Source organism: Grampus griseus, assembly GCF_964374135.1.
Source record: "Grampus griseus genome assembly, chromosome: 15".
NCBI lineage: Eukaryota > Metazoa > Chordata > Mammalia > Artiodactyla > Delphinidae > Grampus > Grampus griseus.
The window spans coordinates 76,602,726-76,617,812 of record NC_139009.1 but is presented as its reverse complement, the minus strand read 5'-3'; the positions used below and the strand labels follow the sequence as shown (position 1 = coordinate 76,617,812).

The window sequence follows — 15,087 nt, the reverse complement described above, 5'->3', positions numbered from 1 at the left end:
AAGGCTTCCTTCTATTATTAGCCCCATCTAATGGATAACGAAACTGAGACTTGGAGAGTTCCGGCATGTTGTCTGGGTGGCCCAGCTCATAACTGACACAGGAGAATGCAGCCCGAAATCGGCCTGGCCCCAGGGACTCCCGCCCCCATGTCCAGAAAGACTCGTCAGGCCACAGAAGGAAAAAGATACAGATCTAGGAGATGGGGTTGGGTGGGTGGGGAACCCAGGGCCTCTGCTCTCAGGGAGAAACCTGTCTCTTAGAATTTGGGCTGGGAACGGAGGAACATTTACCCAGGCACTGCAGTGTGGGCAGGACCTTGACCCCTTGGTCTCACCGTGGCAAGTCACTGCTTTTCTTCAGTATGTAAGGATATTTTTTTTTTTTTTTTTTTGCCGTGCCGCATGGCATACGGGATCTTAGTTTCCTAACCAGGGATCGGACCCGTGCCCCCTGGAGTGGAAGCACAGAGCCCTAACCACTGGACTGACAAGGAATTCCCTTTAAGGACAATTTTTGAGTGATGCTGGTTTAACAATCAAGGAGTACTTCATAAGTAGCCTAAGAAAGACAAGTAGGAGAGAACTTATCCTGGGAGGTGGCAAGCTGCCTTGTTCCCTTACAGCAGGTGTGATGACCAAGGTATGCACCCGGTGATTCATAAGTGTTCCAGAAATTATAAACCCCAATTCAGCAAATACTGGAAGTGACGAATAACCAAGTAGGTTCATACACATCGCCTCCTTCAGCCAGCCCCCCCAAAACAAACAAAAACAATCGACCCCCCAATACAGCCCTCGAAGGTAGACATTATTTCTTACATGTGTTTCAAAGGTGAGTAGGAGCCCTCAAGGTCGCACAGCTTGTGAGAACAGAGCAGGAGATGTGCCTACGTGCCGTTTTGTCCTACTCAAGGAGGTGACAATTTTTGCAGAAATGTTTCACTTACTCTGGAAGAGGAGCTCATTAACGATCTGAGAAATTCATTCGCAAACTTCCTCTTTAAAAAATTTTTTTATCGAGGTATAATTGACATATTACATTACGTGAGTTTCAGATGTACAACATAGTTATACAATTATATTTTTTGCTTGTGATGAGAACTTTTAAGATCCACTCTCTTAGTAACTTTCAAATATGCAGTGGACCCTACCTCTCTGACAGATTTTACCCTCATTTGGACACAGCCTCTGATTGGTTGGTTGAAAATAAAGTCAGACTCCTGCTGTAATAGGAGACCCCTGGGTGGGAGTCAGGAGACCTGGATTTCTGGCTACACCTTTGCCATGGAAGAGCTGTGTGACCTTGGGCAGGTGCCCTCCCCTCTCTGGGTCTTTCTGGGTCTTCTTCAGAAACAGTGCTGGGGTGAGGTAGAATGATGCTGAGTGCCCATCCGGTCCTCAAAGGCTACAGTCTGTGCTTCTGCACTAGCGTTACATTCTCCTACCATTTAGATCATGTAGGACCCGCTTCACCTCTTTTCTGTCCATTAATAGGAATATACTTTCTTTTTTCCTAACTGTCTAGAATGTAGTAAGAAAGGAAGTGAATGTTTCTTAGTGCTCACTATGAACCAGAACTTTTGCCTTCCAACCAACCTTCCTTCCTCCCTTCCTTCCGTCCTCCCGTCCTCGTACCTATGAGAATGACATAATCAACCTCATTCTGAGCGTGAGGAGAGAGAAGCAGAGACCCAGATAAGTGACTTGTTCCAGGTCACACAGGTGGCAAACGGCGAGTGCTAGAGGTAGATTTTTGGATTCATTTCCGTCCCACGCTGAGTTCACCCCATTTTCCCGAGACCATAACTTCAAAGACGTCGATAACAGGAATAGGGTTGGTTTCAAAGCCCCTCTCAGGAAGTTGACTCTAAAGCAGGAGGCAGCAAACTTCAGGCCAAATCCAGCCACCACCTGTTTTTTGTAAATAAAGTTGTATTGGAGCACAATTAAATTAGCTTGCTGGTGTACAGATCGTCCAAGGCTGCTTTTCAGCTACGAGAGCCGAGTTGGGTAATGATGACGTGCGGCCCTGCAAATTCTAAAATGTTTGCTATTTGGTCCTTAACAGAATGTTTGCCAGCGCCTGGTCCAGAGTTCAGCAAGGCCGTCCCGCCTTCAAAGAACACAAAGTGACCTGAGTCTGTCAGGGGTCCTGGGAGCCCTGCCACCCGACTTCTTAGGAAAGGGGGATGTTTCTACTCAAACCTGTTTTTGCAACGTCTCAGGATACCTGTCGGGCAGACGAAGGGCTTTGGTTTTCAGTGTGCTCTTATTCCCAGGAACTCCGTGAAGGGGAAATAAAAATCTCAATTTTGGGGAAATTGCACAGAGGAAAAGGGGAGGGAATGGGTTACAACATCCCATTGCGACACTCAGCAGGGCTGAAAGTGACAACAGCAAGGTTTCTCGTTTTGAAAATGTGAGGGCGTTTCCGTTTCTCACAGTGGGACAGGGTGGCCGCAGCCTGGTCTTGGTGAGGGACTATTTTCTTTATAAGCAGCTCCTCTGGGTCTGAAATGGCAGTCTCCCATTGCCTTGTGGTCACAGGATGGAAGTCTGCAGGTGTCACCACGGTTACCTAATCTCTCTCCTCCTTTTCCTGTTCCATTCAGAGACAGCCTGCTATCCCCTGGGAAAGAGACCCTGCGAGATGCAAGCCTTCAGGTAAGGCCGACCCAGAGGAGGTGGGGCTGGACGGGTAGAAAATGGAGAAAGAACAGAGAGCCATCTGTGGCTGCCAGGTTGCATGAGGTTTGGGCTGGAAAGGGATGCTCGTTATTCAAGTAAGAGGTTGCCACATCCGCGGTCTTCGGGACTTGTATTTCAAAATATCCCAGATGTGTGAAGCTTGGCTGGAGGCCTGGCGGACTCTCCCAGAGACCCTGGCAACTTGGTGACAGACACGTGCCCAGGAGCCACGCTGGGGTTTGGGACCGGCAGAACATGCTAGGCAAAGAGGCAGAGAGGGGCGCTGTGGGCAGGGCACAGCCCAGAGTTCCAGACTGACTGTTAACAGTGCCTGTCTGTGTTGATATATCAGAGGATCCCGCTCCCCTGGGACCTCAGTTTCCCCATCTGTGACATGGGGTTAATGCTAACCCTGCCTGCATTACAGGGTCGATGTGAAGGTCAAATGCACGGATAACAGCATGACGATGTTTTGTGAGCAGTAAAGCGCCTGGCAACGATTACGCTTATTAAAAATTAGGTCAGGGACTTTGTGAGATGTCATCATTCCTGGCTGTAAAAATAGCAGGCTGTGATGCTGATAAAAACAGAACACTGTCCGAGTGCGGCCTCTGGGCCAGGATGTCCCAGGACGTGTCAGGGTGATCTCACCCTCCAGCTCTGAGTTTCTCTTGCCTGAGGCTACGGGACGCTGCGTGCTTGTGTGTGTTCCAGAGAAGTCCCTCCCCCAGGGGTCTGCCTCTGTCTCCTCCCATAGGCTGGGAGCTCTAGGAGATGCTCCAGGGATGTTTAATCCCTTCAGATGGGATTCAGCTCATCCAGGAGCTAAGCATAATCACAAAAGGTCAAATGCTCACTCGTGCCAGGAATTTTACAGTTTGCCTGACCCCCTCTCATTGGGCTCAGGGGCTCGTCACAGCCACCTGCTGAGGTGGGTGCTGCTAGCCCCCTCTCACAGGTGAGGAGATGAAGCACAGGTCCAAGGTCAGGCTGGTGGGCGGCAGGGAGTAGAGGGTCCGCGTCGCGGCTGGGGCTCTGTTTACTGCATCTCACCGCTGCAAGCCCTGCTCTCAGCCGGAGGGGTCCTTCACCAAGAAGAAAAAACTGGAAGCCAGAAACAGGCCATGGGGTGAGCTGGAGGGGAAGCTGACTTGTCCCTGGGGACAGTGGTCCCTGACAGACCCAGAACAGGCCACTGGCCAATAGAGGACAGGCTCTGGGGACAGACCTCCACGGTCTAAGGCTTGGAGGGAGTTAGCTGCAAGGGACTCTGACCCTCGAAACTTCTAACCCTGTGCCGTGTGGGCCACTAGTCTTGGATGAATCTTAAAATTTACATTTAAATTCATAAAAAGAGAAGAAAGTAAAAAATCCAGACCCTTGGTCGCATTACGTTTCAAGAGCTCAATAGCTGCATGTGGCTGGTGGCTGCCATATTGGATGGTGCAGACAGAACATTTCTGCACCCACGAAGTTCTGTTGATGGTGTTACCCTAGAGCCTGCTTTGCTGAAGTAGAAGGTGGCTGCCCTGAGAACTTGAGCATAAGGAGCAAGGTAAAGAAAGGGGTAGGAGCTTCCCTGGTGGTGCAGTGGTTGGGAGTCCGCCTGCTGATGCAGGGGACAAGGGTTCGTGCCCCGGTCCGGGAAGATCCCACATGCCGCGGAGCGGCTGGGCCCGTGGGCCATGGCCGCTGAGCCTGCCTGTCCGGAGCCTGTGCTCCGCAACAGGAGAGGCCACAACAGTGAGAGGCCTGCATACTGCAAAAAAAAAAAAAAAAAGAGAGAGAGGGGTAGAATGCAGGCCCACAGCTCACCAGCTGTGGGGGTTGGGCCTCTTTTGGTTTTTTTCATATTCAAAATATATTTCTTATTTAAAATATTTTTAAGTTGTTACTTATTTTATTTTTTGTTGACTATTTTATTTTACTTTTTAAATTTTTATTGGAGTATAGTTGGTTTACAATGTTGTGTTAGTTTCAGGTGTACAACAGAGTGAATCAGTTATACATATACATATATCCACTCTTTTTTTTTTTGCGGTACGAGGGCCTCTCACTGTTGTGGCCTCTCCCGTTGCGGAGCAAAGGTTCTGGACGCGCAGGCTCAGCGGCCGTGGCTCACGGGCCCAGCCGCTCTGCGGCACGTGGGATCCTCCCGGACCGGGGCACGAACCCGTGTCCCCTGCATCGGCAGGCAGACCCTCAACAACTGCACCACCAGGGAAACCCTATATCCACTCTTTTAACCAGGGTTGAGCTCAGTCTCCACATCCATGATACGGGTGTGCTGAATTCCACACCCCAGGCAGAAGGTTGGACGCAGATTCTGCAAAGTCTGGGGAACACAGGAAGGGGCTGGGCACATAGAAACTGTCCACTACAGCTAGGTTCTTCTGCTTTTCAGAATCTGGGATGTCAACCAGAAGACCTTCTACCTGAGAAATAACCAGCTAGTTGCTGGATACTTGCAAGGACCAAATACTAAATTGGAAGGTGAGTGGTTGCAAGGAAGGCCAATGTGATGTGGGCACTGGTCACATTGCCTGGGGTCTGCAGCCTTGTGGCCCAACCTTGGGAACTTTAGGTGTGATGTCCTAAACGCTGCTGGCTCTTTGTGGCCAAGTTTGAAGCTGGAGAGGCCTGGCCACTGAAGGACACGTACAAGCACAGCCTCAAGAAGGCAGAGACGGGTGGAGTCTTGGTTGGGAGCTACCACCTACAGGCACCGTGGTCCCAGGGGGGGAGGTATGGCCCAGGAGGCAAGCTCAGCCCTTTCCTTCCTCTGGTGCCTAGAAAGCCCCCGTGTTCCTGTGTGATCAGACTCTCACTCCCACCCAAAAGTCATACACCATCAACACGGCTGGGTTATGTCCCTTAATCACGGACACCACACTCAGTCATGTTCCAGATCCATGTCAAACTGGATGAACTTGAACAAGTTTCACCCACTCTGTTCCTCAGTTTTCCCTTTAGTGAAAGAAGAGCAGTTGGATGATGGGACGTGGGATTCTTTCAGCACCGGCCCTCTAGGCTGTTTTCACGTCCCCGTTGGCTGGCTTGGCGTCGTAGGATGGCGTTATCCCCATGCCCTTGTCCTCTGTCCCCGTCTCACTCTTAAAGGGTGTGAGACCCACCTTTCCTGTCCTTTTGGTAATTCTCCTAATGAGGACACAGAGAGGCTGAGATGTTCACTCCCTCACGAGGGCATGGAGACCACCGAGGGGAAGAGGCGGGTTCAGAGTCACCCAGGCTCTTGTGGACCAAGCCCTGCGCCCCACTCATGACCTCGTGTGCTGTTTTCCCTGCCCATGGGCAGCACACCTGTTGACCTAGAGCGCAGGGGTCCTGGGGAAGGGAGGGAAGGATAGAAATCACCCGGAGCAGATTCTAGGTGCCTTGGACCTTGAGGGGTAGCTAGCTAGTGTGCTTGGTTTGATCTTCTGTTGGGATGCGGACCAGGAAGGGGGGCCCTTGCTGTCCTTCTGACCTTGGGGTTTTACTTAAGGGGCTGGAAGAATCCCCGGGGAGAGTCCAGCCTGCCGTGTCTTCGTCATCTGTGCCTCCTCTTCTTTACAACCCGAACTTCCCCTTTGTCCTTCCCCAGAGAAGATAGACGTGGTGCCCATCGAGCCCCATGCTATGTTCCTGGGAATCCACGGGGGGAAGCTGTGCCTGGCCTGTGTCAAGTCTGGTGATGAGATCAAGCTCGGGTTGGAGGTAAGGACCGTCTCAGATTAACGAACACCTCAAACTCGGTGGCTTAAAACAAGCACAATGGGTTCTTTCTCGTGATTCTGTGGGTTGACTAGGATCAGCTGGGCAGTTCTGTGCCACGTGCTATAGCTGGGGTCCGTGCTCCAGGCTCTCTCCCCACGGGGTCTCTCTGAGTTCAGCTGCCCTCTTGAACTTCCTTATGACACGAGTGCTGGCTTCCAAGAGGGATTACTCCAAAAAGACAAACCTCAATGTGCAAACGCTTATTAAACTTTTGCTTGTATCATACCACTAATGTCGCACTAACCAAAGCCAGTCAGGTGGCCAAGCCTAGCCTCGACGAGGGAGGGGACTACCAGGGTGTGGACACCAGGAGGCATGGCTCCTTTAGGGACCTCAATCTCGGTATGCTGCTGTCTTGCCCAAGGGTCCCCAGCCCACTTGGACTTGCCCTCTTTCGGTAAAGCCAACCTTTGGGACCATTCTCTTCCAACCCTTATCTACTCAAACCCATGAGCTGGCATCCCATCCAAGACCCTGTACTCCCGTGCAATATTTCTTATCTTTGCGGTGGGGTGGGGGGTGAAGCATGCCGTGTGGCTTGCAGGATCTCAGTTCCCAGACCTGGGATTGAACCCGAGCCATGGCAGTGAAAGCCTGGAATCCTAACCATTAGGGCACCAGGGAAATCCCCTGTGCAAATCAATGGGCTACTCAGCCCTGGGAAAAGAGGGCTTTGTATCAGGGGATTGTTGGATAAAATCTCAACTCAGATTGTGAGTGGCCGTAACTATGGCACTGTCCCTTCTGTCCGCTAGTGGACAGACACTTTATTGGAGCGGGGCTGCCTGCTCTGTGTGGCGCTGGAGTGACCACGATAATGCGGTAACGTCTCGCATGGACTGCGATACCCGGCCCACCTTGTCCACTGCTCCCTCTCTTGGAGGTGCAGACACAACAGACCGCCAGCCTCCACAGGCCTTGGCCTCTGCTGATGGTACCATGTGTTCCCCAAACATATTGGCCGAGGGCTGGAGTGACCAGATTTCCCCGCATCAAGGTGTAACCGTGGGACAGCCTCCTTGTGTCACAAGACCCGGGACGCTGGGTGTCCTGCCATGGTCTTTGGGCCAGCATTTCTCCGTGGGCAGTCACGGGGCCAGGTCCTGGGGGCTGGGGTACAAGGACCTCTCTGCTCTTTCCTTGGCCCCCAGCCGGTAAACATCACTGACCTGAACAGCAGCAAGGAGGAGGACAAGCGCTTCGCCTTCATCCGCTCCGACAGCGGGCCCACCACCAGCTTTGAGTCGGCCGCCTGCCCCGGCTGGTTCCTCTGTACCGCGCTGGAGACTGACCAGCCCGTGGGCCTCACCAATACGCCTCAAGATGCTGTCCAGGTCACCAAGTTCTACTTCCAGCAGGACCAGTAGCGGTGCTGTTCAGCATCCCTTGCCCCCCACTCCCAGCACATCTATGACTCCAGAGATGTCTCTCCCTCCCACCCGGGGGCTCGCCATGGTTGCAGTGAGCGCTCAGCGGGGCAGCCTTGGCCGGGGGCGGGGGCAGCCCTCGGAAGGAGGTACGAGAGCCCTGGGAACAGCCTCCTCTACTTACCCAGCCTCTACGAGGCCTCCGCCAGGTCTTTCTAAAGTGCACATGGGATCACGGCCCCGATCAAAGCCTTCAGGGTCGCCTGTACCTTCAGGGTAAAGTCCAGGCGCCCTGGCCAGCCCCAGCCCCTCCCTTACTTCCCTTCCAGGCCCCAGAGCCCGCAGGCCACTCGCTGACCTGCCCCCAAGGGGCTCCCATTCCGCTCTTTGCAAACTGGTACTTTTCCAGGGGCAAGAGTTTCAGGCTCTGTGGCAAAATGGAAAACAAGCGTTTCCTGTTTTTTTTTGTTTTTTTTTTCATTAAGCCAGCTTTGAGAGAGAGTCCTTTATTTGGAGATGATGTCCTTTCTGGAAGGGGGTGGAAGATTAAAATATCCCCTTGTTTAGGAAACGATGGTGAAAGGAGGTGATAGCTTTTCCTCTTTGTCTTTCTTGTTTTTGTGATGCCCTGACCTGTAAAATGAAAAGTTAGTGGACTAGGTTGGTCCCCTAGTGTTTTTCTTTCTGGAACATTCTTATAAGTCTAGACCACCCCCCGGCCCAGGCCCCGAGCACCGTGTCCACTGCAGACCTCCTGCAGCTGCCTGCAGTGCTGTCCCCTTCCCTGCCCTCCCGTCAGAATCCCCCAGCTCCCAAGACACAGCACAAATGTGGCTTCTCCGGACCTCCCGGGAGGAACGAATCGCTCCTTGACCATTTTAGCACTTCCGACACCCTGAGACTTGTTTGGAAGATGTTGTGCCTCTGTCTGTCTCCCCACCATCCTGTGAGCCCCTGAGAGCAGGGACCTTGACCCCCCCCCCCATGTCTTAGGTCTCTGCAGGGCCAAGCACATGGCCTGGCCCTCAGTAGGTGCCCTCAGTGAACGTGTGTTGTATGTGTTGAGTGGAAAGTTTCCTACTCCCTGTGACCTGAGCTTTGTTTTACAATAAAACCTTGAAAACTTGAAAACTCATCTACTTTGCTGGCTGTGTCCATGGCCTTGCCGGGCTTGGGGCAAAGAGAACTGGAAAACGGGGGCGGGGTGGAATGTCGAGCGACAGGCCTTTCAAACCCTGGGGCCGGGCCTGGGTGTCTCTCCTCTGAGTCCTTTCCTCCTTGGGCCTCGCTCTCCTCGAATAACAGGAGAGCAAAGCTCTCTGCCAGGAAGGTGTGCAGCACCATCGTCCACAACAGCCTCCAACTGGAAACAACCCAACCCCCCAGCCCAGAAGAATGAACACGTAAACCGTGTACGTTCGTACATACAAGGTAACGCTCGACAGCGAAGAGAATGGATAAACCGCCATTGGCTGCAGCCACAAGACGGATGAATCTTACAAACACCTTGTGGGCTTCAAGGATCCCCAAAGCATGCGTAGAGCACGATTCCAGTTACAGACAGTTTAAAACAGGCAGATGGAACCGTCGTGGGGAGGGATGCAGAGACACAGAGAACAGCAAGGACACGCCCTGCCTGAAAGCGGGGCGGTGGCCCGAGGGGCCAGGCAGCATTCTGTTTCTTGGCATGGGCGTGGTTAGGCGATTTTCTGTATGGATGTTATATTCACAGTTTTGAAAGGTCTAAAAATAAAAAGCCTTGCCCCCTCCCCCCATCCTGGGATGTGAGGGAAGGGGGCACCTGGGAAATGGTGAAATTAACGGGTGGAATGTTGAATGTGGCCCCATGAGATGGGAATGCAGGACTGTAAGAATGACCGTTTATCAGACACCCCTCGGCTAAATAGAGTCAGGCCAGCAAGGGGCGCTGTCCCTTCCTGGGATTCTGCCGACTTCTGGGCTGGGTCCCGGGAGTCCTAGAGTCAGGCCCCGCTGGGCCCACAGCCTGCTGTGTGATGTTGGCCAAGTCACCTCCCTTTCCTAAGCCAGGTCCCTCCTTCTCCCAGGAAGAGTGTTGACTTAGATTGGGGTTTTCCAGACAGAGCTCCCTGGATGCCTCTCTGAGGTCCCTGGAAACAAAGCCCATAAAAGGGGAATGGAGAGGCCAGGCTCCATCCCTAGGACTCAGCTCCCACCCAGCCCTCTGCTTCCCAAACTGGACTTCCCTGCAGGGCTTTATCTGAAGAGATGTCCTTGCTACAAACAAACAAAACTGAGCAGGTTAAAAGGCAACTGATTGGGAATTCCCTGGCAGTCCTGTGGTTAGGACTCGTGCTCTCACTGCTGAGGGCCCGGGTTCGATCCCTGGTCAGGGGACTAAAATCCCATAAGCCATGTGGCACGGCCAAAAAAAAAAAAGGGCAACCGACTGGAGAAAATCTTTAAGATCTCGCCTAGGTCCCAGATCCTAAGACGACAATGAGGTCGCCCCACTGCTCAGCTTTCTCTCCCTCGTGTGTAAAACGGAAGAAGCCGCTTGCTCCACAGGGACAATACACGATGAAGTGAGACGATATGAGTGAAACGCCGTGTGTGATAAGAGTGTGAGTGTGGCTGATATATTTTCAATCTGGGTAAAAGGAGGACGTTCAAGGCAGAAAACCCTTCCAGGCTTCACGGTGACAATAGCAGCTAACATTTGTGAGGCTCCGTAGACATCCTCCCCTCATGAAACAGGAGGTGAAGCCCAGGGCTCAGACACCATGCGATTTGGTTAAGCAGCCAACCGTAGGTTAGCAACAGGCGAGGCAGTCACATAGCCACGCACGCATGCGAGCCCGGGAACTCTGGAGTCACTTCCTGGCTCTCCTGTTTGCAACTGTGCTCATGGATGAGTTAGTTAAAGTGTCGGAGTCTCAGTTTTCCTACCTCTGATGCAGAAATCAGCCGATGAAAAGGGCTGAGTTATTTAATCTTTGCAACAACTTTCTGTGGTCCGTAGGAATGTTCTGATTACTAGTATTAGTCCAGCAGGAATCAGTGCTCAAAGGAATCTGTTTGAAAGCCCTGCTGCTCAAAAGGTGGTCCATGGCACAGCAGCAGCCTCACCTGGGAGTTAAAATGCAGAATCCCAGGCCTCACACCAGACTTACTGACTTAGGGTCCTCCTCTCAACCAGATCTCCAGGTGACTGGATGCATCTTAAAGTCTGGGCAGCTCTGCTTTGAAGGGAAGCACTCATACCATGTATAAGCTCTGGCTTTTTTTTTTTGTGGTACGCGGGCCTCTCACTGTTGTGGCCTCTCCCGTTGCGGAGCACAGGCTCCGGACGCGCAGGCTCAGCGGCCATGGCTCACGGATCCAGCCGCTCCGCGGCATGTGGGACCTTCCCAGACCGGGGCACGAACCCGTGTCCCCTGCATCGGCAGGCGGACTCTCAGCCACTGCGCCACCAGGGAAGCCCTCATGGTTTTTTTGTTATTTTGGGTTTTATTTTGGCATTTTTGTTGTTAAACTGACTCTTGTAATTACAAACCCAAACATCCTTGCTATCCCTCCCAGTAGCTCCCTGATGGTACCGAAAACTCCCCTCTTACCATCTCCTCACTTTGGCTTGAAATGTTCTTTAAGAGAAGAAAAGCTTTAAGCCGCCCTCATGTTGCTAGAACATCAGCTCCACACACGCAGAGCTTTCATCGGTTTTGTTCCATGGTGTATTCTAAGTACCCAGCTTGGAAGATACTGGGTGCTCCATAAATATTTGGTGAATAAATAAATCGGCCACTGACCTCTCAGTAGGGCTTAACGTATTTCATTGGTCAGAAAATTTAAGGAGAGAGAGGACTCGGACCGGGGAAGTTTTAAAAGAAACCTAGAGAAAGGGAAAGGCCTCCGAGTCTAGGAGGCTTGAGGTATCTGGAGGCTGATGGAGGAAGAAGATCTGACCACCAGGTGGCAGCAGCACACAAAAACTTTACTGGATGATGTTTTCGGGGAGGTACATCACAGCAGGGGTCCGTCCAGAGGCTACACAGTAGCAGGTCCCTGCTTAGAAGGAGAGGAGGACAAGGGGACTTGGGGGAGGGGAGCTCCTGTGTGTAGGCGATGTCACTCAGTAGCACAGCAGGAATCTCTGGGTCAGAGAGCTGCAAAGGTCAGCAGAGGACATGCGAGGGGCCAGGGTGGGTCTGTTCTGGGAAGGCCCCATAGGCTCCTGCTTGGTTACAATCCCTGTTTTCCTTGACACACCTCAATCTTGAAGCGGGAGAGGTATGGGACAAGAAAGGGAATAATACAGTTTTGGATAGAGAGGTTAATCCTAAACTCGGCAGAGGAACTCCGTTTTACGGGGATTTGGTTTCAGGAGAAGAAGGTTTTCTATTTTCTTAGCCTTGTTAAGACACTTTGAGCTTAATTTTGGGGGGACATAGATTGTGCTATAACTGAAGGTGTTAAATCGGGGCAAAATCCTTGCAGATCTTGGGCAAACCAAATAATTTTGTCTTTTCTCTTCACGTAACGATGAAATCCCTAAGTCATAATGGCAGATCTCAACATGCTTGATATTAAACCCAACTCTCAGAAAAGTTTGGAGAGCTAGTGAAATACCCTATTTCTGTTGGGGTTCTTAGCCCGAGAAAACTTAGAGAGATGTTCAACTTTCAAAAGAAAATTTTGCCTCTGGGTCTACTGCTGTTACCCAGACTTGGGGGGGCGGGAGCGGGGAGGGTGGGTGGGTTTGAAAACGCAGTTCAAGAAATGTCCACCAGGGGTCAGCATTTTCTTGAAGATAGTCCGATTATTCTCTTGTTTTGGGAAAAATCTTGGGAAGACAAATAACTATTTCAGTTTATGCTCTCAGGGGTGAAGATTTAGTCTTTCAAAGATTCCCTAAGAAAAACCTGGTTTTTCACTCCACGGAAAGTTTATTGTCATTCACCTGTCAGTTGAGCTGTAGTTTAGTCCTGATATGGGCTATTTACACATAGGAGTCTGACCACTGACAAGCACCCAGCAAATGTTGTCTTTTATCCATGTCTATTCTCCAAAGGGTGTGACCTGAGAGATTCTAAGGGTCTTCTTACACCTGCTTGAAAGCCAACATACTGTAGTCCTGTTTCCAGCTAAGGACCACTTACCTGGATGATTGATTGACATGTGGAATTAACCCCACCCCCTACCCACATCCACACCTCCACCCAGGAAAGAACACACACCCACCTTGCCGGAACTCAACACAGGAACCCCTGCGGCATGTCTGCAAGGGAGACGTGCACTTTTTCATGTTGGAGGGTGGTGGCTGGAGCTCTCCATAACAGATAAACAAAAAAGCCAAGACCCTCATTACCATAAGGACTAGATCCATAGAGTGAACAGCGGTGCCTGCACCCTCTCCCCAGGGAAAGTCCACGCAGGGTCAGATGACTCGGAAAATTTGACTTGAAGTCAGAGTGGAGGAATGATCTTGGTGGCCAGTGAACTCAGACAGCTTCTCTTGTTACTCCACCTCCACTCTGCGGGTCTCCCTGCAAAGGGAGTGGAGTTCTATGTCCTGGAGTCAGGCACCCCCTTCCATGGGCCGTGATGGAGTCACTCTGCCACTTTCTTCTCTCTCCTTGGCAGCATTCCTTATGAGTCATGGATGTTTTCTTTCCTTGTGTCACAGGCCATGTGGTCGGAGCACGAGGACGGGGGAGAGGTAGGCAGGGGCTAGATCCTGCTGGGCTTGGCTAGTGATGGCTAGCATTATAGTCTGTCCTAAGGCAGGAACAGGCTTTGGAAACTCTGAATCCCTTACCCCTCCACCACCTTGTGCCCTAATTCGGAGTGTCCACTCTCTTTCTCTGCACCAACTAGTTTCTACTCAACTTTCAAATCCAGGCTCTTGGGCCACTTTTTCCATGAAGGCATTGAGGACCATCCATGCCAGCCCACATTAAGCCCACTTTCTTGAAACTTCCACTAGGACCTGTGGTTCAGAGCACTGATTTGCATAATACTGATGAGGTCTTTCCAGGTGGGCATGTTTCAGCCGTCCCCTGAATAACCTAAGGTAGGGACTAAGTGTTTTGCATTTTGCAACCCCCCAGAGCACCTAGCCACTTACCTGAAACTGATTTTAGGTTTCTCCCCTGTCCGGAAGTAGAGTGTTCCTGTGAAACCTTTCATAAGCATGAATGGCATAAAGTGAAGAAGAAATTAGCTTAGGACACATCTTGCTAACAGATGCACAAAATAAATCGAGCTAAAGCACAGATGCTCACAGACACAGTTCAAAGCTATGGTGCCTTGATGCTGAGATGCTGAGTATAGCTCCCAGGGAAGGAGCTCAGGGGTGCTTAGGTGCTACTCCTGCTTCTGGAGTGTGTGCTGCCTCTGTAACGGTTGGCTGCAAAACAAACGCTGATGCTGTTTTTGCTTTTCTCCTTTTTTTGTAAAAGCGAAAATCCTCTTCGGATTCCATTGGTGAAAACGGGTACTAAGTAAGTCTTTTGTAAAAGAGAAGCGGTGTAATGCAAACTTTCAAAAAGCGGGGGATACCTGTAAAACTTGTTGCAAATACGTTCTGAAGTATATTAATTTCATGTGCATTTCCCCTTTACTCTTCCCTTTCCATTTTCTTCACTGAGACATCTGCACAAATGGCACCTTATCCGAGAGGTCTTTTTTGACTATCCTGCCTAAAATAGCATTCTTTCACCCAAAGCCACCTGTGACTCTTTCATTCGCTCTCTCTGTGGCCTGTTTATTTTTCTTCCTAGCAATGATTACTTCCTGACATGTTATATATTTGCTTGTTTGCTTATTTGTCTATTCCCCTACTACATCTCAAGCTCCATTAGGGCAAGGACATTTCCGCACATCAGTGCCTGATTATTAATTCAACAACCTTCATGGAGCAAGGACTCCGCATCAGTTCCAGGTGCTGGAGATGACACACAGAGCGCCCCCTAGCGAGCTTAGCCAGGAGTGGAAACCAGTTCAAATACCCACGCGTAATTGGTAGTATTTTCCCATAGTTAATTGGTATTTCCAGTTTTTGTCTTCTTTCTTGTGTGTTGTGGGGTGAATTGGGAAAATAATGGTTCCTTCTCCTGGGGTAGATATGGGGGTCTGCGGGGACAAATTGGGTGTCTCTGTGTCCCTGTTGTGAGAACCACAAAAATCTCGGTAGGGCTACTTAAGCTTCCTGAGGTTCATTTTATTCATTTGAAAAACCAAAATCATTATACTTCTCGGAGTCGTTTGGACGATT

General features: G+C 51.0%; 1 protein-coding gene across 2 annotated transcripts; it reads left to right on the top strand.

Annotated features, from left to right (window-relative positions):
• Nucleotides 1–2,399: 2,399 nt before the first annotated feature.
• Nucleotides 2,400–8,945, top strand: LOC309834002 (interleukin-1 receptor antagonist protein). 2 transcript variants are annotated; one of them, XM_082672599.1, is made up of 5 exons: nt 2,400–2,473; nt 2,613–2,664; nt 5,093–5,181; nt 6,293–6,405; nt 7,617–8,945. In XM_082672599.1, the coding sequence occupies exons 2-5, from the start codon at nt 2,651–2,653 to the stop codon at nt 7,830–7,832; spliced, it is 432 nt and encodes a 143-aa protein (XP_082528725.1). In that variant the 5' UTR covers nt 2,400–2,473; nt 2,613–2,650; the 3' UTR covers nt 7,833–8,945. The 2 variants fall into 2 exon arrangements, with proteins under 2 accessions (XP_082528725.1, XP_082528724.1); XM_082672598.1 differs by lacking the exon at nt 2,400–2,473 and having other exon boundaries at nt 2,510–2,664.
• The last annotated feature ends 6,142 nt before the right edge of the window (nt 8,946–15,087 follow it).